Source organism: Nymphalis io, chromosome 19 (genome assembly GCF_905147045.1).
Source record: "Nymphalis io chromosome 19, ilAglIoxx1.1, whole genome shotgun sequence".
Lineage (NCBI taxonomy): Eukaryota > Metazoa > Arthropoda > Insecta > Lepidoptera > Nymphalidae > Nymphalis > Nymphalis io.
This window is the reverse complement of record NC_065906.1, coordinates 7,694,957-7,718,925: the sequence shown is the minus strand read 5'-3', so window position 1 is coordinate 7,718,925 and position 23,969 is coordinate 7,694,957. Positions and strand designations below refer to the sequence as shown.

Below are 23,969 nucleotides of genomic sequence, written 5' to 3'. Positions count from 1 at the left end.
TGGTAAAAAAAACAATAGATAAATATGCAGTAAAAACATAAATTCATAGCTTTATTAATACTAGCAATGTCAATTGAGAATGGCTGACGTGCCGAAATCGGTCAGGAGGACGTCATTCTTTAAATATTATAATGATCAGTGTCGACCTTAGGAAGAAGGTTTTCAATAATTATTTTTGTCAATATTGCATATCGCTTTCTATCGTTATACGACCTTTTTCAATGTCAAGTCCCGTGTTTGTTCATACAGAATTACTTCAGAAGGGTTGTTTGTTGTACCAGGCTTAAAGACGTTTAATAAGTTGTCGATAAGAATAATTAAAGTGAGGTAAAAATAAGTGCGAGCGGACAAAGATTCATACTTAAACCTTGCTTGTTGAAGCTTAAAATTATTCAGGTACTATTGTATCCCAGACACGAGCGAAACGTTGTTTTGAATTTGGAATTATGGTGTCATCCCTAATGTTATAGGTATTAATAATAATATATTCTCTATGGCTTTCGCTGACGTCTTATCTGTGTACATGCTTCGTCAAATCACCTCTGTTATTGCTTAAGTTTCTATGTGAAATCACTTGAGAGGAAAGCAATCATAACGTATTATATACTTATATTTTATAACATTCATATTGTTCCCTTCGCTATTTCATCGTTTTTTATATATAACGTAATTTTTTAAACCATATATTAAAAAGTAGACTTTTTCGAGTTTGAATTTTGAAGCTTAATTTACATATACGACCTTTTACGTCAAAGATACAAATGATCGCGAGGGTTCATGAATAATGAAACGTGGGTAATTACAGTAGCAAATTAAATTTAACAATTAACATTCTTATTGAATGTTTAAGGAATTATAAACTATAAAATTTTTTTACACTTAAAATATGATTTGCTAAAAATAAAAAATAAAGTTATATTTTTAATTTAACTATTTTTTTTTTCTTTTTTTTTTATAGAATAGGAAGGTGGACGAGCATATGGGCCACCTGATGGTAAGTGGTCACCAAACGCCCTTAGACATTGGCATTGTAAGAAATGTCAACCATCGCTTATAGCCAATGCGCCACCAACCTTGGGAACTAAGATTTTATGTCCCTTGTGCCTGTAATTACACTGGCTCACTCACCCTTCAAACCGGAACACAACAATATCAAGTATTGCTGTTTTGCGGTAGAATATCTGATGAGTGGGTGGTACCTACCCAGACGGGCTTGCACAAAGCCCTACCATTAATTATATCTATACTATATTCTTTGATTTTATAAATGACCAGAATTTCCGAGAACTGTGATGAATATTATCTTCAGCCCTAGCAATAAAGACATTATAACACTCTCTTTCCATCAATTTAGTTCTGTGTCGAAGGTCAGCAAATTTGTCATAGTCACTATTATGACCATAAATTTTCCATCGTTTGTGCACTTGTAATTTCTTTTTAATCAATTTAATTAAAAACTTGCTAAACCATACAGGATATTTATTGATATCGTATACTGTTTTAGCTGGTACAAAGCGATCCACAATATCATTAACTATTAAATAAAACTTATCTACTGCGTTAATTATATCACATGTTTCGAATTGTTCCACCCAATCAATATTATTTAGCTCATTGTTAATTGCGTTGTAGTCAGCAACATGAAAGCGACGAACAATTCGAGGAGCATAACGTAAATTTGAATCATTCAACATAATATCCGTCAACACAGAGAGAGTCGGATAATGAGCGTCTTCAGGCAAAGATAATGGTGTTGTTCTATCGACCGAACAACTACAGTTACACAGAACGAGATCCAATAGGCTATTATTACCATTAAAAATCCCATTATACTGACACCAGCCAGAGAAGCACATAAAAGCAAATAGTTGCATAATTAAATTATTTTCGGATGGGTTTTGGATAGCTAGCGTATTTTCAGAGTTATGTGACCACACAATATCTCCTATGTTGAAATTTCCTACAACAATATATTTATCAAAAGGGTTATTCAAATTTAAATCTGATAAGAACTCAAAAAATGTGGCTTCAGAATCGCTCTGGTGTTGATTTTGAGGGAAATAACAACAGAAAAGTCGTAGTTTTTGTTTACTTGAACCCTGTCCGACCACTATATTAACAAAAGTTATATCAGCACCTGGAAGAGACATTGGTGCCCTAGAGTGTTGCATGTCGACATAGATGCTACGACGTACTGCTATAAGTGTACCACCACCCTTACTTACCCCTAGAAGTGCATAGTCACGATCATTCCGGTATACGTTATAGCGTGATTCGAAGAGTTCTTCATCAAAGATATTAGGAAGTAACCAGGTCTCGCTTAGACAAATTACGTCATAATTGGAATTTAACAAATTAGAATAGAACTGTAAAGTTTTAGTGCGCAATCCTCTAACATTTTGATAATAAATATTTAAGTACATAGTAATATATATTTTAGATTATAATTATTGTGAGTAATAATATTAAAGAGAAATAGCTTTTCAATGCACCTAGATGCCAGATAAGAATTAAAACATACCTTTAAGTCCATAAAACAATACAATATCAGCCTAATTTTCTTAATAAATATAATTAAAATATTAACGAAAACAAGTAAAAATATAAAACTACAAAAAATATTCTTAAAAAACTGAACAAAGTAACATACTTTAATATTATAAACCAACAAATTAATAACGCTTATAAAATTTTGTTTAAACACTCTTTGGAAGTAATGTGAATAACTGGTGAATTGTTAGTCTTACGAACCATAACAGTGCAATTTCGAACCCAGCAGAATAAGTAACTTTTCTCTTTGCATTTTCGTCGAGCTTCATTCAAAAGAGCCTTGTTGTAAGTGGACAGGTGGTCATTTATGTAAATAGGATTATTTCTGCCTGAAAAACCAATGTCGCATGCTTTCAGATTTTTTAACTTCCTTAACGATGAAAGAAAATCATCCTTTTTGTAACGTGCTTGCATTTTTAAAATAATGGGACGCGATTTATTTTCAGACGAATCATTCCTTACCGCTACCCTTGTTACAAAATCAACATCGGTATTAAAATTTATGGGGTAACCACTTTTTTCAGCAAGGGTCTTAATAATATGGACTAAGTTTTCGCCCTTATTTTGTGGAATACCATTTATTTGAATATTAGAGCGACGCACCCACTGTTCATTTCTGTTAGTGTTTTCCGATAATTCTCTAAGCTTAAGTTTCAACTCTACGAGTTCTGTTTCAAAATTTTCTATTTTAGTAACTTCCTTATCTAGATCATTCATTCGATCAACAACAGAATTAATGGAAGACTCGATCGTATTAATTTTTGTAGACCAAAAAGTAACAGATTCTGATAGCTTTTTAAATTCGTCAGTAATGAAAGATTTGAATGACTCCATTGTGGAATGCAAACTATTGAAGCGCTCATCAAAATGTGCAATCAACGATTTAATATCTATGATTTGGGCTTGATTTGTATTTATTTTATCAGAGATCATATTTAATTTTGGACTTATATTATTTTTCTTAGATATTTTGCAAACTGGACATTTCCATTTAGCTTTATTCATAGGCAGAATCTTTTTAAAGTCGCTTTCATTTATACCAACACATGAGTAATGATACATACTTTGACAAGCCGTATATCTAATCATTTCTTCTGGTCTTACGATCTCTGAACAATGTTTACAATCCATTTTGCATATATATTATTATCACAAAAAATGTAGGTAGAAAAAAAGCTAAGAGTAACTCTGCTTAACAGACCGATTGTTGAATTGCAGTCAAGCCAGCGACCAAAAGGTCATAAGCGCCGGGACATAAGCGTCGCTTACGCGTTCACTTCAAACACTGCACACTACTATTGCAATTTAACAAATAAATTTGAAATTTGTAGTTTTAATTTATATAATTCACATTTAGATATAATTTAACACATAAATTATTGTCATTAACACAAACTTTAACTATTTTTCAAAAGTTCACTCCCGATTATCGACTTATATACTGTTTTATAATAATTATTTGCGTAGCGATTACATACAGCTGTTTGCAATCTACAATATCTACAATATGTCTTATCACGTGTTGCAAAAACAGTGACAACCTATCTGGAAACGCTTAAATGGGAAGTTTTGCCCCACCCGCTGTATTCACCGGACATTACACTTATTTTCTTCAATGGCACATGGTTTGGCTGAGCAGCGCTTCCATTCTTATGAATGTACCAAGAAATGGGTCGATTCTTGGATAGCCTCAAAAGACGTATCATTTCTCCGACATGGAATTCATATATCGCCGGAAAGATGGAAGAAAGTAGTCTCTAGTGATGGACAATACTTTCAATTAATATATATATTTAACTTTTAATATAGATAATGTATTTATTTTGTCAAAAAACAGCGAGAACTTATTCAAGGTTCTAATATTAAAGAAGACATTATTATTTTTATATAACTTTTATTACTCGTTTCACCGACATTCATATCAAAACTGATAGTTCGACTTGAAATCTTCGAACGAATTTTGTAACCGTAAATTTTAGTTTAAGAAATCATATTGGTTCTCGTAACGCTAACAGTTTTAATTATGTAACGCGGACGATACCGCCGGCGGAAACTAGTTGTAATAATAAAGAAAATAATAAACGTTTAATCACGTGCCACATCCTATTTTTATACAAGTTCTTAAATTATCTTAATATCTTCATATGCAGTGTTATTCTCTAATTATCTTACATAATATCTACTTTGTAAAATGTTGACAAATAACTCATAGTTATCGTATCTAGCGTGCCATTTACAAATTCGTTCAATCGTGTCCAAAAAAAACTCGTGGTAGGACACGAGGCGAATGACACATATGCGTGCTCGTGATTCGTCTCGCAACTTTTCTCGTCACTCGCGCGAATGTGTAAATGCGATATTATATTATTATAATCAATGTCACTTCAGACATTTCCCGTGGTCTGCGGTCAACGTTGTTGATTACAAGTAAATAAATAAAATAAAATAAAGGAACAAAGACAACAAGAATAAATAAAATAAAATAAATAAAGGACTATATATAGTCCTTTATTTTATTTTATTTATTTACTTGTAATCAACAACGTTACAGAAATGATTGCACAATTCTAACTTAATACTAAAAAAACGTCATATATGATTACAATTTTGATTATGAAAAATCAAAAAGATATTTAATAGTAGGGACATAGTGTAAGTATTAATATGTACAATATAACATAAAGTTACTTAATATTAATATACATTTTATATTGTTAAATGAATAAAACTCATAATGCCATATTTTACATGTTTGATTTATCAGCCTTCCTTTTTATTGTTAGCGAAGTTCCCGTTCAAATACTACGTCGAATAAATGATTTCTCGAGCTAAGAAATTTCTTACACAAACATCTGTTTTATCCTTAACAGGTGACCGTTATTTTGAGATGAAGAGAGCGTTTCAGTGTTTTCTTTTCATAAGTATTTTATATATATTTTATTGATGATAGTTTGAAATTTATTGTAATGGGTCCGATTTTTGTAACATTTTGATAATATTCTCAGATTTAGATAATATCTTTTAGAATTATGTTTATATGTGAAAGCGTGTGTGTGTTTGTGTCTATGTGTTTTATGTATACACGTATTTGTCGAATACAAATGATTGCTTACTCCACACTAATTAAATTCACCTATGGCTTCAATGTCGGCAAAATGTTGTTATTGTAAGGAGTTCGATTATGATTCAACCTCCTACACAAGAGCACACATGGAAGTCGATGAATAAGAGGCCATTTATACATGTATTAGATTTCATGTATGTGTAAGGCTGTCGGTGATGGTTCGTTTTGTTCGTTTGGCGTCTTACAGTTAATAAACTACGAGATATTCAGGTTTCTTAACTGATGTAAAATAATCAAAACGTTGTTTTGTACATGTTTAAATTTCAGAATGCAGAATTAATGAAAAGCTGCGTGTAATTCCACTATTTCACCCTGTTTACACCAAACTTACCATCCGCTTAGCGTTACTAGCCCAAAAGCTTATCACTTTTGGGGTAAGTAATGATACAGTGATTGTTATTAATACATAAAATACATAATAGTAACATTAACTGTAGTTTAATTTTCTTGTAAAATAATAAACTTATTAATTTTAAGCGAATCTAATATATTTCTTTAATATTACGAGAAATAAACGAGTGAAAAAATACACTATGTGTGTTGTACGACATATTAGCACAGAATGGGTGAGCAAGGGCGTGGACCCATGTCTGCGGTGTGGCATCGGTAACCGTGTAACAGCACGGTGCTGTGCACGGTGTACCGCAATGTTTTGCTGTTATCATTTCACACGTGTTAATAAAAATGACTGACTATTTAGATGTCGACTTTTTAATTTCACTAGTGGAAGCACGTCTCGTTCTTCTACTAATACTAAAATTGTAAGCTAAGTAATGCTTCCCTGGATTTGAACCTCGATAAAGATCCACGTGTTGTTTCCACTGAACCGTCTCTTATATTTACATTTAACACTTTTGTTGATAATGTCCCATCTATAAATCTGGAGATAAACATAACGTTCAGAACTATAGGCCAATATCCAAATTGTGCACAATTGCAAAATTAATTGAGAAATCTATCTATGACAGCATCTTTCCCTTCGTGAGGGGTACATTGATTAATGAACAACATGGTTTTGTGAATAGAAGATCTACTGAGACAAATGTTTGGGAGTTGACACATCATGTTGCCATGGCTATGGATAGGGGCTATCAGGTTGACGTTGTGTATACTGACTACTCTAAGGCTTTTGACAAAATATCTCATACAATCTTATTGCATAAACTAGAGCAAGTTGGTATACATGGCGACCTGCTTCGTTGGTTGTCCTCATACCTTCGCAACAGAAGTCAAGCGGTGACGATCAAGGGCTTCTGTTCCTCTTTTGTTCCAGTTTCTTCTGGTGTACCTCAGGGCTCTCACCTCGGTCCGTTATTGTCTAATATTTTTGTAAATGATATTCATAAAATTTTTCATCATACATCTATACTATTGTATGCTGATGATATGAAAATCTTTAAAGTTATTGCTAATCCTTCAGATTGTAGCCTTTTGCAAAATGATCTATATAAGTTGTGTAACTATTGTAACGAAAACTCACTGAACTTAAATATTAAGAAATGTTGCATTATTTCTTTTACACGAAAGTCAAATCCAATAACTTTTAATTATATACTGAATAATGACTGAATGAATGCTTGGCTTTATACTCAGGGTTAGTAAGGATTTTAAAAATGACACAACCTTTGTCCTTTTATATAATTGCTTTGTCCATTCATTGCTGGAATATGGTTCTGTAGTCTGGAATCCACAATATAAAACTTATATTGATACAATAGAAAAAATTCAACATAAATTTGTTAAATATCTTAATTCTAAATGTTTCACTCTAAATCGTAATCCACCTAAAATGATTTCCTTACTGGATCGTCGTAAAATGCGAGATCAAAGTTTTTTATTTAAAATAATTCATAACTTGAATGATAGTCCATATCTTTTAAGCAAAATTCACTTTAGATGTAAAAAAGAAACATACATGAATTAGTTTTGAGTGGAAACTTGATTGGTGTGTGATCGAGTTAATTTGTTGTGTAGTATATGTGGCGTGTAGAGGTTGTTTCCCAGATATAATAAAAAAAAAAATGTTGTCTGGCGGTTTGTCTTAAAATTGCATGATCGTTTCGAATGAAAATGCATAACTATATATAAATATAAGTGTACGCCAATGTTTTAGTATTTTTTCACTGTGTAACGGCGCCGTGTCGTTATATGATGGCCGGTCCCGCATCGTGGACATGTGTTCACGCCCTTAATCGAACGAAGAAGTACGAAGTGAGAACGCACAGCTAGTATATTGTAAGTCTGAAGCTCTGAACCCTAATTATCGCGTAGTGTCACATCCATTAAAAGAGAAAAAAAGCTCTATCTCAGATGTCTTATGAACCATTACAGTTAATTAAATGATTTTGTGGCTCATTATCTCAAGAGGAATTTTCTATTGTAACCTTTCAACGTTAATTTCATTAAAAGCTATGTGGAAATACCTAATGGATACAAGAAAGTGTCTTATTTTATTAAAGTTTGGCTTCACATTAGATAACGTATATAAATGTAGGAATTTCGCAAGAATTTTAATATATTATTAGGATTATATTATTACATTGATTATTATTTTACTATACAGTTTTTATTACTGAGGGTATCTAGACATTATTCTTATTAGAAAAGGAAACTTCCGCTGATGCATCTAAATCAATTGTCAATTAATTTATTTATGAAATTGTCCAATTTGAATTGGTTATTTTGATATAACATTCTTGGTCAATTTATTCCAAATGTGCACAACATTGCTGGTTAAAAATATCAATAAATATATTATTAAATCAGGTTTTCATTAAATAACTAAAAACATGACGTATTTAAATAAATATATTTAAATAAATTCTGATGACAGCAACTACCAAGAAGATTCTGACCTATAACCTAAAAATAAGTGGTTAGATATTTTGTGGTTATTATAAGGTGCCATAATAGTAGTTATCGTGAAGAGGCAAGTCTTATTCCGTAAAAATCGAACGAAGAGTCCAAAATCCCAATAATAATAATAACACCCCTATAAGGAATTCATTTTCGTTTGTGATGCTGCATGGAAATAAAAAATATATGGTTCGAAAAAGTTCGAATGCCTTTTAACCTTTGCATTTATCAGGCCCCTGGGTGATATCGGATTAATTTTCGCTGGATATTTAGAAACTACGTAAAACACTGAGATACTTCTAAAATATATTTTTTTTCTTTCGAGAGCGCTTGAGTCACTTGATGTTAAAAACACACTATATGTGTGATTTTTAATATTTATAGTTCGTATTAAATGAAATATAGTGAAGGAAGGATCAAAACTGCGTATTCAAATAGCTAATTTGTTCGTATAATTCAATATGTGTTCAGCAATTGAGGAAAACATCATGACTAATCTTTTTGTGTCATGTTTATCCACCTATCGGTACTGCAGCAGCATGGAGGAATTAGATCCTACCTTTGCCCAGCAGGTCGATATTTATGGGCTGTTCCTTAAGGCGAAATTTATTTTTAAATTGGAACTGACTATTTGGTATAAACTGGTATAGAGTTGTTTAGAGGATGTGTAATTTGTGATATTTCTAAAGCATTCGATTGTGTGGCAAACAAGCCGTTTTTATAGAAGCTTTACCATTATGATGAAGCAGGGAAAGCTTTTGATAACATTTGCTTTATAACTAAGTCAAAGAATAAAGGTACATATAAGTTTCTATAATTAAGATAAAGTCTTCTGGGTGGGTACTAAAAATGGACGTTCTACATATACACCGAACCAATCCTTCCTAATTTTTTGTAAATATGATTAAGCATATATATAAGCATATATATATATATATAAATTATTACAGGGAAAATTATTCTAATCTATTTCTAATTATTATTCTTATTACAGGGAAAATATGTACCAAAATGGCTTGTAAGAACTCACTTATTACTTCGACTTATTTCGGTTCAGCTATACGCTTAAGATTTCCAGTAATGGAGTTTTTGGGGCTCGAAAGGAAGGGAACAAAACATTTTTTCGAGTTTTGGATGTTTTCGACTTATCGAGGTTCAACGTAAGGGTCCATGGATATAGATAATCCTTAATATAAAGCATATGAATAATAGATATGGAGAGGTAATAAGAGGACTGATAATAAATATCGTATAATGCTCCACGTATTAAAACTTCATTCTTTAAAAATAGAAGGTTCGGGATGTTATTAGCTAAGTAGGAATAGTCTTGTCAGTGTCAGAATATCTCCAGCAATATTATGTGTATCCAAACGAAAATGAAAATGTTAAAATTGTCAAATTGTCACACAAGATGTTAAGATAAAGTTGTTGTACCAAGTTTTCGACTTTGCAAGTCAATACATCCTCCCCGAGTAAGGGTATTCTATTTTATAATGGAATCCATTACATTTACCAATGAATAAATTAGGAGCTCATTATTATACAGAAAGGTTGAAGTTAGTCTCACGATTTATATAACTTCAATCGTATATGATTATTAAATGGTTATCGTTGATTAAAAAGAGTAACTACTCAGTTTCCTTTTTTTTTTTTTTTTTTTTTTTTTTTCGGGGAGGAAAGGCATTTACGCCTGCCGCCCGGTCCGGGGGGACCGGGACGGGTATGTGGGACTCACGGGGCAGAGGGCCACCGTCCTACCCACTAAAACCTCCCCGGATTTCCGCCTCTCCACAAGGCGGCGGGGTCACGGGAACGTTGTGACTTACAACCGCAACCCCGCCAGCGGTCGTCGCCATAAGGCGACCCATCTCGAGAGGGCGCCAGGATGTTAGGGCGCGCCTCCCTCCTTTCTGTGCCTCCGTCCTGTTACGTGACGGACTCCCCCGAGTCCGCCACTGGAGGCTGGGCGTCAGGGCTTGAAGCCCCGCGGCGGATCAACAGACTGACTCCGCCGCCAACCACACCTTAACTCTGCGGCAGCGTCCGGCCTGCGAAGGCACGTCGCCGTCGAAGAGGTCTCCTTCTTCGTTGCGGGAGCGAGTCCACGTCGTCCTCTCGCTCCCGCTCTGCCTCCTCCTTTTGCGACATGACGCATGCGCTGAACCGGGACACTGCCGCCCAGATCTCTTCGCTTCCGGCCATCTTCTCGACGACGGCCGGAAGCGACAGGTCTCCACCTACGGCCGTGGATAGGACCGCGCGAGGCTCCGCCCAAGCCGGGCACTCTACGCGCGTGTGTTCCGCCGTATCCACGGCTCCTCCGCCACAATGGTGGCACTCCACCGTCGGCTCCCTACCGACCACCTCACACAGGTACCGGCCGAAACAACCGTGGCCGGTCAAAAGCTGTGTGAGGTGATACGTGGGTGGGCCGTGCTTGCGCTCGACCCACTTCCTCAGCACCGGCCGAATGGCCGCAACGAGGTCCCGGCTAGCACCCGGGACACCCAGTCTCTCCGACCACTCGGCGAATACCCTCTCGTGGGCCTCCTCTCGCCACGTCCGAACCTCACGTGGGTGGGGCCGGCTCTCCTCCGCTCTCATTAACGCCTTGATCCGCCAATAGACCCTCGAGTTAGCCTCGGCCTCGAGGTCCCATGGCGGGCTTCCGGCGAGCAGGCACGCCGCGGTGTACGACACCGTGTGGTACGCCCGAGCCGCTCTGAGCGCCATCGCTCGCTGCGGACGTCGCAGCGAGGCGACGTTACGGGCGCTCAGAGCGTCCGCCCATAAACTACTACTCAGTTTCCTGCGTCATCTACATATCTTGCTTCTTGGTATAACCTACATTAAAACCGGCGGTAGTTTTGAAAGAATCGTGTATTTTTAATTTCCAACACTGATTTTGTGTTGAAAACTTGACTTTGTGTTAATATAGCTGAGATGGCCCAGTAGTAAGAACGCGTCAATCTTAACCGATGATCGTGAGTTCAAACCTGGGCAAGCATCACTGACTTTGCATGTGCTTAATTTGTGATTATAATTCATCTCGTGCTTGACGGTGAAGGAAAACATCGTGAGGAAACCTGCATGTCTAATTTCACTGAAATTATACCACTTGTGTATTCCACCAAATCGCATTGAAGCAGCGAGAGGAGAGGAGGCCATAGACCAGCAATGGGACATTCACAGGCTATTACTACTTTGTGTTAAGAAATAAAGAAAAGTTTAATTTTAAGCAACACCGTCTGCATGCAAAATGCTCGTAAATAATTTTATATGTCTCGGGACGTAGAATATTGATATAAAAACAGATATAGCAAATAATATTCCGTATAATGACAATAACAGCATTACAGACAGGTTCGTTTTATTTGTTTGTTTTGCTTACATAGTATTGTGATAGGTTATTTGCAGTACGTAAGGTAGTAATTAAGTAAGTAATTTGTATATTTTATTATTTGTAGCTAATTATGTTGACATAAAAAATCCACTAAGAGTTTTTGTGTGAAATGTTGGCAAAACATTACGAGACCCATCCAAAACCGAAGCACGTAATTAAGATGGAATACCTAATGTGGTTTAAACTAACGGATACAATAACTCAGTACTAAAAAATCATTAATAAAAATTTGTTTACGGAAATCTATGAAAATTAAATCCCAATTACGTTAGTCACTTAGTCTTTATTATTTATTGACGCACAAATCCTTCTTAGAGCATTCAGCAATCATTTCGTATTCAGCTCGTGCAAATATATTCGTCAAAACAACATTTACGCTAAGCCTTTACGATTCTGCGTTCGTGGATGTAAAAGTAAAGGCCTCTTAGACCTTAATGCTCGGTGATAAAGTTCGTTTTCATTTGACAGTCGCTATGAGAATTGTTTGGTCCTAATAAATAGGAGTGAACAGCGGAAGTACATGTTTTATACTGAAACACGATTGTAGCCTCTAAAGATCTGAAGCTCTCTGCCTACGTTATATTTGTTTTATAGCTTTGTGTTTACGATCGTATGTACCTTTTATTGATATTACTAGAAAAAACGAGACCTATTTTTATTGGTTGATTTAGTGTTTTTTCTTAGTTTATCAAAGGAACCTTTTATTATTTTAAGAAGCACATAAAATAGATCATGTAATATTTGGGTCGTTGGATTATATTTACATAATTGAATTTGTAAAAAAAGGATAAAACGTTAAAAATAGTTTTCAGTAAAAAAACAACTATTTTTTTTTAAATAAAAAACAATTAAATGGAGTTTTTGAACTGGCATTGAATACAATATGCATTTCTTTGATTTTTATAAGTCTTGACCATGATTGATATCGTATGGGTCTAAATTTTTTTAATAAATAAGATCGAATCCACGGAACGTGGTTGTTGTACAAGGTTAATTTTTTGTATATTTATTGCTAATAAGCAACTAAAATGATTATCATAAATAAGCAAAACTTTGTCGACGTGTTAACGTTTGTGTTTTTTGGAATTTGAAACTACATTGTATATTTTAATAATAATATTATAAAGAACAGCACTCGTAAAGTCAACATTTACTTATTTTATTTAATATTAAAATACACTGAAGAAGATACTTAAAGGAAAATATGTTAAAGTTTTATCTTATTAACATACTTAGACGCAAGGAGAGTTTCTCGCGCTAGTTCTTAGTTGAAGTTGAGTGAAGTAAATCGAGTTAGTTCTTTGTTGTTTCTACATGTTCTGAAACTTATCGAATTGTTTTAACTAAAAATTCATGATCATGAATTCTATTTCGAAGCGACATATCTGTTTTCTTCCTTTCTACTTTGTAATTACAGTCTCCTGTAATATTGCAAGAATGTTACAAATGTGTCCACATATTCACACATTATACATAAGATGTACATACCACACGGGTTCGTCAGGTAGGCGTTAAGTCATATACACATTACCAAATTATGCCTATTGTTAAGCAAATTGGCAAGTTGATACCTATCGTAGCTGCTTTTATATAAATACATCAAGGTCATCATTGGAATTAATACTTAAACAATACGTTAAGCGTATTTTATATATACCTATATTAGGACATTATATTTTGAAGACCCAGAAACATAAAACATTCAAAAATATAGTGAAAAGTCATATTCAAGTTTTGTCGTAATCGAATCTGTTATTTATCTAATTACAAAACAAGTACCGCATGGTGCTAAGAAACAAATAATGTACTTGAATGTATAGCTTTTTTGTAGATCTTTTCCATTCACAATTTAATGGTAATTTCTAAAGCAATGTTCTCTTGAAAGAATTTACGCAAATAAAGTTTGTTTTATCCGATTATGTTATTCGGGTAACCGATTGGCTTGCGGAATCTGGTATGTATTATTTATAAGCAATTGAAATGTTAGAATGTCGATTTACCCAAACAACAAGAGTAAACGTATTTATTTATTTATTTTATCTGTATACATTTCATACAGGTTATTTTTTTTAACAAAATGCTATATATTCTGACTGCCTCGTTGGTCTAGTGACTTGATGTCGAAGGCCGCAGACCCAGAGGTCCTGGGTTCAATTCCCAGGTCGGGCCAATAAAAATTTGGGTTTGCTTTTTGGGTTTTTCTGTCAGAAAATACTCAGTAGCAGCCCCGAGTCTGGAAGTTTGTGATTATAATTCATCTCGTGCTTGACGATGAAGGAAAACATCGTGAGGAAACCTGCATGTGTTTAATTTCACTAAAATGTGTATGTCACATGTGTATTCCACTATCCCGCATTGGAGCAGCTTGAATAAGCTCCAAACCTTCTCCTCAAAAAGGGAGAGGAGGCCTTAGCCCAGCAATGGGACATTCACAGGCTGTTACTACTACATATACTATATAGTGATATAAAACTGAAAAGTGTGTTCTTTTAAGTGCGCGATCTCACGATCTACGAAGCTAATGGACAGCCCATTTATTGAGGTTTATAGACTATAGAATATCACCCAACCACCTCGTGTGTTGAACAGTTAATATTAATGTATAATTAAATGTATCATGACATACTTGTAGCTATGACTGCTATGATGGTTCAATCTAAACTAATATTATAAGAGCAACTCTGTCTGCTTGTTACGCTTTCAATGCTAAGCCACTGATTTGGTGTTAAGCAAGCCTGAACCCTAAGGATGAATATAAGCTACTTTTTTTACTTAAACTCCTCCATACGCGGGCGAAGCTTCGGGCGAATACTAGTTGATTATATATTCATAATATATTGTTTTACTGTATCTTTATTGTTTGATTATCTTCTCTGGAATGTTCTATGTTTAATAGGGATGAAATTCTTAAGCAATTTAATTAGTAAATAATCTGGTGAAGTACACGGTGAAGTGCTTGGTATTTCATATTACTTAAGATACGATAATGTTTCTACAATTTAGTTACTTGGTTGAAGCTTTATATGTATAATATGCAAAGATGTATTTCATTAATTAATTAATAATTATGTTTTTGTTATAGGTCCTCGGCTCTGACACAGAATGGCACTTCGCTCATCGCGGTCTGCCTCACGCGCGCCCGCACAGATCTATTGCGCACACTCGTCTGCTGAAACGACATCCATTAGTAAGTACATAATACAAATGTTTGTAATAAACGAATATTTTATTTATTTAATACTTCATTTTACAACATAATACATTAGGAAAATAAAAGCCTTCTCTACCAGCCAACCAATGGAGTTTAGATATAATGATAAGTGTCTCATTTAAGAAAGTGTCTACCGAAATGTAAAAAAGGTGCTAACTTTCCAATTCAAAAAGGCATTGCAACACGTGCCATGTATTCGGCAATATTATAATTGATAAATGTGTCGATAGTCTAGTCGCTAGACATAAGGCCGCTAATCACGAGGCCGATAAAAGTTATTTAGTTTATCTGTTGAAAATATCTATTATTTATTTTTATACTAATATTTATTTTATACATTTATAAATATAAATAAAGGTACTATGTTCATTTCCTTAAGTAAATTCATTTTAGTAACTCATAAAATAAAAAGTAAGTACATATCTTGTGACAAAATACTAACTCTTAAACAAAATTACTTTGTGTTTAAAAGTTAGAAGATACAACAAAGACATGAACATTGTATATTAAGTATTCGTTTCTCATACCATTAACACTCTTATGAGTTAAGATAAAACGGCTATTTCCCTATAAAAGCAAGGAACTAGAGGTAAACGTTTGCAAACTTTAAGCGGATTAGAAACACATTATGGGATTAATTTTTTATTTTTAAACTTTACCGTGTTCAAGGCGGATGTAATCTAGTTTCAACTCGATCTACTTTAACTCTCTTAATTAATATAATATATTATGTAATAAATGTAATTCTTTAAAGGTTTTATATTGTATGCCGTATATATTATAAATACATTTTCATTTTTAATATAACATTTATTACTAGGAAGTTTTTAGGAGCTAGTTGTATTGTATAGTATTTTTTAATAGTTTTTTTGTTAATAAAAAAAGTTATATAAGAACATCTTAATCTAACGTTAGCCATTGTCATTTAAAATAATATAATCCGGTACTTACGCGTCGTATTAAGTAACCATTTAAAGGAGGTTTTGAAGTGTCGCCCTGTCACCTTTGACTTTATTCCAAGCATCAAATTCACATGACTACACAAGTTTTAATTAGACTCTACGACGACAATTTCTTCATTGATCCGAAAGGCGAAACGTTGCGTGCCAGTTATTTCGGTAAAGATCAGTAGAACCCAATGAAAGATTATTTTTTAAATTTAATATGTAGGTGGACGGAAAAATCGGCCAACTGATCGTAAGTGGTAACCACCGTCCATATATATGCTCTGTAAGAAATGCTAACCGTTCCTTTATCGCCAATACGCCACCAACCTTGGGAACTAAGATGTTATGTCCCTTGTGCATTTAGTTAGTTACACAGGCTTACGCACCATTCAAACCGGAATACAACAATACTAAGGCATATGGTATAAAATGAGAGTAAACCAGCCTCTTCAAATTCGATGGTTCGAAAATATTAAAATGAGTAGGTCGCATACTAACATATTATGTAGACTTCATTACCCTTGTAACAATTTCCTTTTTCTCATGAAAAAGGCTGATTCCCGTAATTGTAATGTTTGTAGATGATATATATCATGTTTTATTAGAATGTAATAAATATAGTGACCCTAGGGAAGAATTGATAAATAGATTTCAGTTATGTTGGTTAAATGTCAAAGTTATGCAAAGTGCTTTATAGATCCCACGCTTACAGTGGCCAAAGCAATATGCAGTATGATGTCTGTTTGTTAATATGTAACGTAATCATAAAACCTATAAGATAAAATTTGATAGGTAAAATAGCTTAAGATACGATGGGCTTGACATGCCGCAAGGATAAAACACCCGTAAAAAAACAATACAAAATATTTAGCCGTAGAATATTAGATGAGTGGGTGGTGGCTACACAAGTTTTGCACGAAGTCCTACCAGCACGTAAGCATATATAACGCTTACAAATTATACTCTAAGGTTTCGCCTCTCTGTCGGCTATGCTTGATTGAAATAAAACTTCAATTTATTTTTAGGTTCATACAGCAGTTCAACAGACTGGTTTCAAGCGGGTTAAGCGAGGTTTCCGCCCCCTTCGCTTGCCGGAAACCGTGCCAGCCGCTGAACCTCGTGATCCCTATTTTCCCCTGCAATGGTACTTGAAAAATACTGGTCAGAACGGAGGGAAGCCTAAGTTGGACTTGAACGTTGAAGCGGCCTGGGCTCAAGGGTACACTGGGGTTAATGTGACCACCGCGATTATGGATGATGGTAAATTGAAATATGTTATTTTTTAATGTGAGTTTCAATTCGTAAATATGTTATAGAAATATAAAAAAGGGTCTCGAGACTTGCACTGTTTAAGGGCCTCTGCGTGACTTAACTACGCTAACAACTATCTTCTTAGGCATAGCGTGTTTCGGTATAGTTACATCTTCTGGGTATACATTTAAGGCAAACTATTTATGAAGGTACGTTACAATGATAAGGTTTACAAGAAAACTTCTACAAGCTGTTATTCAGAGGCGGATTTCCCCACAGGCCGAGAAGGCCCGACCCGTTAACTTGGTGGGATTTTTTTTTGTAATCGCTCTTTCTAAACGCAACCTGAATGCACGCGACGGGCGGCTTTTGAACTTAAAAAAAGGTCTACGTAGGTTTCGCTGAAATTTTGTTTATATAGTGACATTAGGAAATAATATTCTGAAAATTTAAAAGTAAAAAAAAAATATTTAAGCGCCTGTAAATGTCGCACTCCTTATTTTTTTTGGACATTATTCACACACGGCCATCTGATCCCAAATTAAGCAGAGCTTGTATGGAATCCAGACAACTGATATACAACATATACTACTTTTCTATTGTAAATACAAACTTATATAGATAATTTCACCTAGACTAAGGACAAACAGTGTCACACAAATGTCTGTCCTGGGTGGGAATCGAACCCACAAACTTCGGCGTAAAAGACAAGTATCTACCAACCTCGCCAACCGGGTCTTCTATATTCTATTTTTGAGAAGGTTTTGGAGTTTTCTCCAATACGCTTCTTCAATGCGCCACATGCAGTTTTCATCACGATGTTTTCCTTCACCTTCAAATTAATTATAAACACAAATTAAGCACATGAAAATTCAGCGGGGCTTGCCTGGATTTGAACTCGGAATCATTTTCAATCAGCTAAATAATTATCAGCTTTTTATATAAAAAATAAATAAAAGCATGAAAACTTTACGATTTCTATTTAAAAGCTTCTACAGCTTTAATACAGTATAGTGCTATTTTGCCATTTAAGTTAGTATACTCATACGTACGTATACTCATCGTAATGTCCACCCGTGTTTTTATTGTTTATTAATTTATAGTTTATTTAATAAACAATATTTTATATTTATTTTGTTTTAAATTAATATTTTTATTTACATAATTTTATGAACATCTGATTAAAAGAGCGGTTTCAATTTATTCATAACCTTTATATTAAATTTAAACCTACCTTTTTTTCAGTTGATTCTTAATTTATTTGCGTTATATTATTTTTTATGACTACAAATCAGTCATTACAAATTTAATTAAAAAAATATTCACGTTAATTCTATTACGTAACACTAGGTGAGACGAATGTCTTCATTTCAACCCAATACAGAAAAAAAACTTAGTAATCTAAGTATAAATATCTAATATCCACCAAACCGCATTTTATAACCGTAGAATAAATAAAATTAAATCAAAGTTATTTATTCAAGTAAGAAGAAAGAGAAAAAGAAAGAAGACAATAAAGCATATCTGAATCGTCACTATTTTAACTCTACCAACGTATCTACCACCGTCTCTAGCTAGAAGAAATGGTGAGAAACTCGCATAGTTTCTTTTTTTTTTAAATAAATCACATTTACAATTTGTTTAATATTCACAATTATTGTTGCTGATCAGTCTTTCGTTGGAACCGTAGCTTAAATCCAAGCATTTTTATCCAAGAAGTATTTATTTTAATACATAACATGAACACCACAAGACATTTTCCTATAACATATAACAATGTCGTATAAAAGTTTCTAAGCACATAACAATGACTTTTTATACTAAATGTACTGAAGATTGTGTTTACTATCGAAAAATGTCAAACGATCAATATAGATAAGATATTTGACGCGGGATGCCCTTTACAAGTCTAGGTCACAGTCTGGCGTTAGTACTGTATAGTATGTCTCAATTTAACGGTTTTGTGATCAGATTACTCCTTAAGACCTGTCTTTGTTTTGTACGATAAATCGTTCTGTAAATTGTATCGCTATATGATATTAAAAATTAATTTATTACGATTTAATTAGTTTCTAAAATTGAAACTAGGTGTTCCGCGAGGTTTTACCCGCGATAAATTTTAGTGCTGTATATACCGCCCCTGTAGTGTAGTAGTGGAGGTAGCGTGTTATGATATAGGCTACAAGTTTTCGTCCTTGGCTTCGCCCGCGGCGGATGTTTCGTATGAAAAGTAGCCTATGTCTTTCCTTGTAGCTTAAGCTTGCTTCATACGAAATTTTATCAAAATCGGTTTAACCGTGAAAATGTAACAGACGGACAAACGGAGACAGTTACTTTCGCATTTATAATATCAGTAAGGACTAGCCTTCTCCGTGTGGTTTCACTCGATTTAAATAAAAGTTTTCTGTAGGAAATGGCCTGATGGCAAATATAATCTTAAATCTATAATCCTTTGCAATAAATAAGCTGAGACTAGCGCGTTTAAATAAACATTGAAACTCTTCAACTTTACATAACGCTATACATAAAGTTGCAATATTTTGACGCAAACGTTTGATTAATCTTAATTATTCCGTCTGACAACGTATTTATTTATAATTGTATCGCTATTACCCATGTTATTTACTTACTTTGTTACTACATAATTTATTTTAAAAACATTTAGTGTTTCTAATAAAATAGTTGTCATTTGTAATATTTTTATTAATTATGTTTTTTTTATTGACAGGAGTCGACTACATGCATCCAGATCTGAAATACAATTATGTAAGTAGTCAAATATAAATTAAATAATTTACATTATTTATATATAAAAAAAAATTTGGAAATGTAAAAGTAATAATATAAATAAATACTGTTTTTAAAAAACTCAAATGATCTTTCTTATAAATCCGGACGTCCACATTTTTTGTATTTGTTTCATAATTTAATCTATGAATATGTCCTTTTACAGGCTAGAAATAAATTAGTTTAGAGACTTATGTAACTCTTATACGCTTGATAAAAATAAGACGAATAGAGTTATTTATAAATGGCAAACTGGCAAATGGACTTTCCGATGGTAAGTGGTCACCGTCCATAGACATTGAGGCGGGAAAATATATTCAGCATTCCTTACATCGCAAATTCGCCATCAACCTTAGTAAGATATCTTATTCTTTGTGTCTCCAATTATACTGACTGTACTGGTTACATTGCAGAGTAGTGTTGTATAGAGTTGGAAATCGGGTCGTGTTGTATAGAGTTGGAAATGACGAGCCGGTTGGCGTGGTTGGTAGATACTTGCCTTTCACGCCGTAGGTTGTGGGTTCGATTCCCACCCAAGACAGACATTTGTGTGCATGTCTTGTAAGTCTGGGTGTAATTATCTATATAAGTATGTATTTACAAAAGAAAAAGTAGTATATGTAGTATATCAGTTGTCTAGTTTCCATAGCACAAGCTTTGTACAAGCTTAATTTGGGATCAGATGGCCGTGTGTGAAAAATGTCCCACGATAAAATATAAAAATAAAAAAAAAAATCGGGTGGAAACTACCTAGTCAGGCTTGCACAAGGCCCTACCAACAAGTCACGATCTTTATTCAACATAGAAAATTTACACTTGCTTATCGATTGTCAAAAATCTACCACCGGTTCGGAAAAAAAACCGCAGCCTTGAATAGAACAGGCGAAAACTCAGCGATACATATTTTTTATTCATTATGATGATAAGTTAAAAAAAAGTTTTAACAATACAAGCTAGAAAGTAATTTTGATTCTTTGATTGAACAAAGAACTTGCCGTTCTAAAACAGTAGGCACGAGATTAGGGTTAATTGTTATTTCAAGCGACGTAAAAAAACTTTTACAAAGGGCCTCTTTGGTGTATGGGAGTTTAAAATAAAAATAATAATACGCGCTCTAATTAATAGACGTACTTCAAATATGTTTTTTATTTTATATAATATCCCTTCATTATTTGGGTAAATATGGTCGCTTTTCTTGGTTGTTTATTACATCGTAGTTTTTATTTAAATCAATTATTATCTTGAATAAAGTGTTCTGTATAAAAAAAATTATTATCCACAGCTAAACAATTATAGATATGAGTATATCTTCGAACGCTTCGATTTTTTTTTTTATAGAAAAGGAAGGCGGACGAGCATATGGGCCACCTGATGGTAAGTGGTCACCAACGCCATTAGACATTGGCATTGTAAGAAATGTCAACCATCGCTTACATATCCCATGCGCCACCAACCTTGGGAACTAAGATTTTATGTCCCTTGTGCGTGTAATTACACTGGCTCACTGGGTGGTACCGACCCAGACGAGTTTGCAAAAAGCCAGTTATTTTATACAAAATATTTTTAATCAAAATATGTTAAGTTAAAAAAAATATTCCTTGACTATTATTAAATTATATTCATTTATACAAGAAATTATCATATCAAACATTCCTTTGAAAAAGCTGGCTTTTTCAAAGGAAATTATTTTTTGGAAAGGAAAAAAAAAAAGGAAAGGATTTTTTGGAAAGGAATTTATATTCCACACTTTTATATATTATATTTTTTGGAACGTCCTGTTCCTTGCACAACCTCTTACAACCCGGGTTCCTTCAAACCCATGAAGAGGCATCTTGCGGGCCGGCAAGGCGAAGGCGGCTAGTGCAGAATGTTTTTCCCGTCTGTACTGGCCGTCGTCGCGTTTGGACTCTACTACCACTTACCATCAGGTGGAGTAGAGTCATTTGCCCTCCCGGCGAATATAAAAAAACAAAAAAAAACACCCTTCCATAAGTCAGTGTCGCCATCTACTCAATCGGTTACCTAGGTATAAATTCAAAACAATTATTCAACACAGTTGTACAATTGTTTATTAATTATCAATAGTCACAATCTATCGTCAATTAGATTGGTAAGAGTAATGTCTCTGGGACCACTGCCTTGTTATAAAAGTTCTGCTCTTATTTTATATAATAGGGAGCGGAATGGCAAATAAGCCACCTGGTAGTAAGTCGTCACCATCGCCTATAGTCATTGCCTTTGTAAAAAATATTAACCGTTCCCTATATCGCCAATGCGCCATCAATCTTGGGAACTAAGATGTTATGTCATTTATGTAGTTACATGGCTCACTTATCCTTCGAACCGGAACACAACAAAACCAAGTATTACTATTTAGCGGTAGAATATCTGATAAGTGGGTGGTACCTACCCATACGAGCTTGCACAAAGCCCTGACAGAAATTAAAATTTACTTATTAAAAACATATATATCTTAATGTGAATGATATGAATCGTAGAATGTAATTACACCTCATTTTAAATTCCATAATAAAAAGCCGCTTTTATAATTTACGCGTTAAGTCTCGCTACGTAACCGCTAAGAATTTATACCAGAAGCTTAAAGTAAATGCTTTATTACTGATCAATAAGAAAATGGTATTCAGTGTTGTATTACGCGCGAAATTTTCTTCTTAAAGTTCTTAAAGATCATTGTAATGAAAACAATAGATGCTTGTATTGTTTAATTTATGTAGCTGATTCATAATTACATATATTTTAAGGTAGTTTTTTATCCCACAAGCTTTTATAACTTCACATGTTAGGATGTGTGGACCTTGCAAGAAAATTTTAAGTCAGTTCTACACAACCGATTAATTTAAAATTTTGAACAAATTTTTAGGGACTGGTGACAAGATTTAATCGAGTTTAAAAATGTTATTTTAATCAAATGGTCGAAACGAGCAAATTAACATATGTTTTTCTCAAAGTTCCAATATCATCATATTCAGCCCACATTAATCCACTGCTGGAGATAGGCCTCCTCACAGGCGGGCCAGTTCTCCCGGTCTTCAGGGGGTCCTGGTCTCCTCGGTAAGTCATAAATACGTGTAAAAACGTAGATACGACATGAGATGAATTTGACTTTGACCAAATCAAATTTCCAATAATGGTGGTCGAATTTCAACCACGGGGCGAAATTAGTTACTTTGAATTTACAATTGTAGAAGAACAAAAGTAATATTAGTAGTAAGACTCGATAACAAATGTTTATTGACATAAGAATTAAGGACCAAAGTAAATATACTTCTTCTTCTTCTTCTTCTTCCTGCCCTTATTCCACTACATAGAGTCGGCACAATATGTATTTTCCATCCACTTCTATCTGTCACTCGTCATCTCAGTACTTACCCCTTTCATACTCATATCCTTTCGTACGCAATCCATCACACTTTCTTCAGCCTCCCCCGTCCCCTATTTCCATCAACATTCATTACATAAATGAGTATACGAATATCCAAATTAAAAATAGCTACTGTACAAATCATGATCGCGAGGAATGACAATAATGTTGAATGATTTCCACGTTGAATCGCGACTGATTCTTTGGATGAAAAAATGTCCAGTGAAGGCAATAAGATAGTTACCACCCATTCATCACTTGTATCACCACTATATAATTTGGAATTAGAGACGAACATGTCGTTTTGTCAGCACTGCAATTTCCGCTGCGTCTCCAGTCATTCTATTAGTTACCAATTATGTTTAATGGGCAATTTCAATATTGGAATGGCATAGATTTATTTAGTGTGCTATCAAAATTGGACAAATACTAAACAATGGATCAAGTTTCAATAGGAT

The 23,969-nt window shown here is 34.0% G+C and overlaps 1 protein-coding gene across 2 annotated transcripts in view; it reads left to right on the top strand.

Annotated features, from left to right (window-relative positions):
• The window catches only part of LOC126775961 (neuroendocrine convertase 2), an 81,112-nt gene that overhangs the window by 18,291 nt on the left and 38,852 nt on the right, over positions 1 to 23,969 (top strand). For both annotated transcript variants that reach the window (XM_050498190.1, XM_050498189.1), the window contains 3 exons: positions 15,016 to 15,120; positions 17,117 to 17,351; positions 20,071 to 20,108. In XM_050498190.1, coding sequence (XP_050354147.1) covers positions 15,016 to 15,120; positions 17,117 to 17,351; positions 20,071 to 20,108 — 378 coding nt within the window. The remainder of the gene's footprint in view (positions 1 to 15,015; positions 15,121 to 17,116; positions 17,352 to 20,070; positions 20,109 to 23,969) is intronic.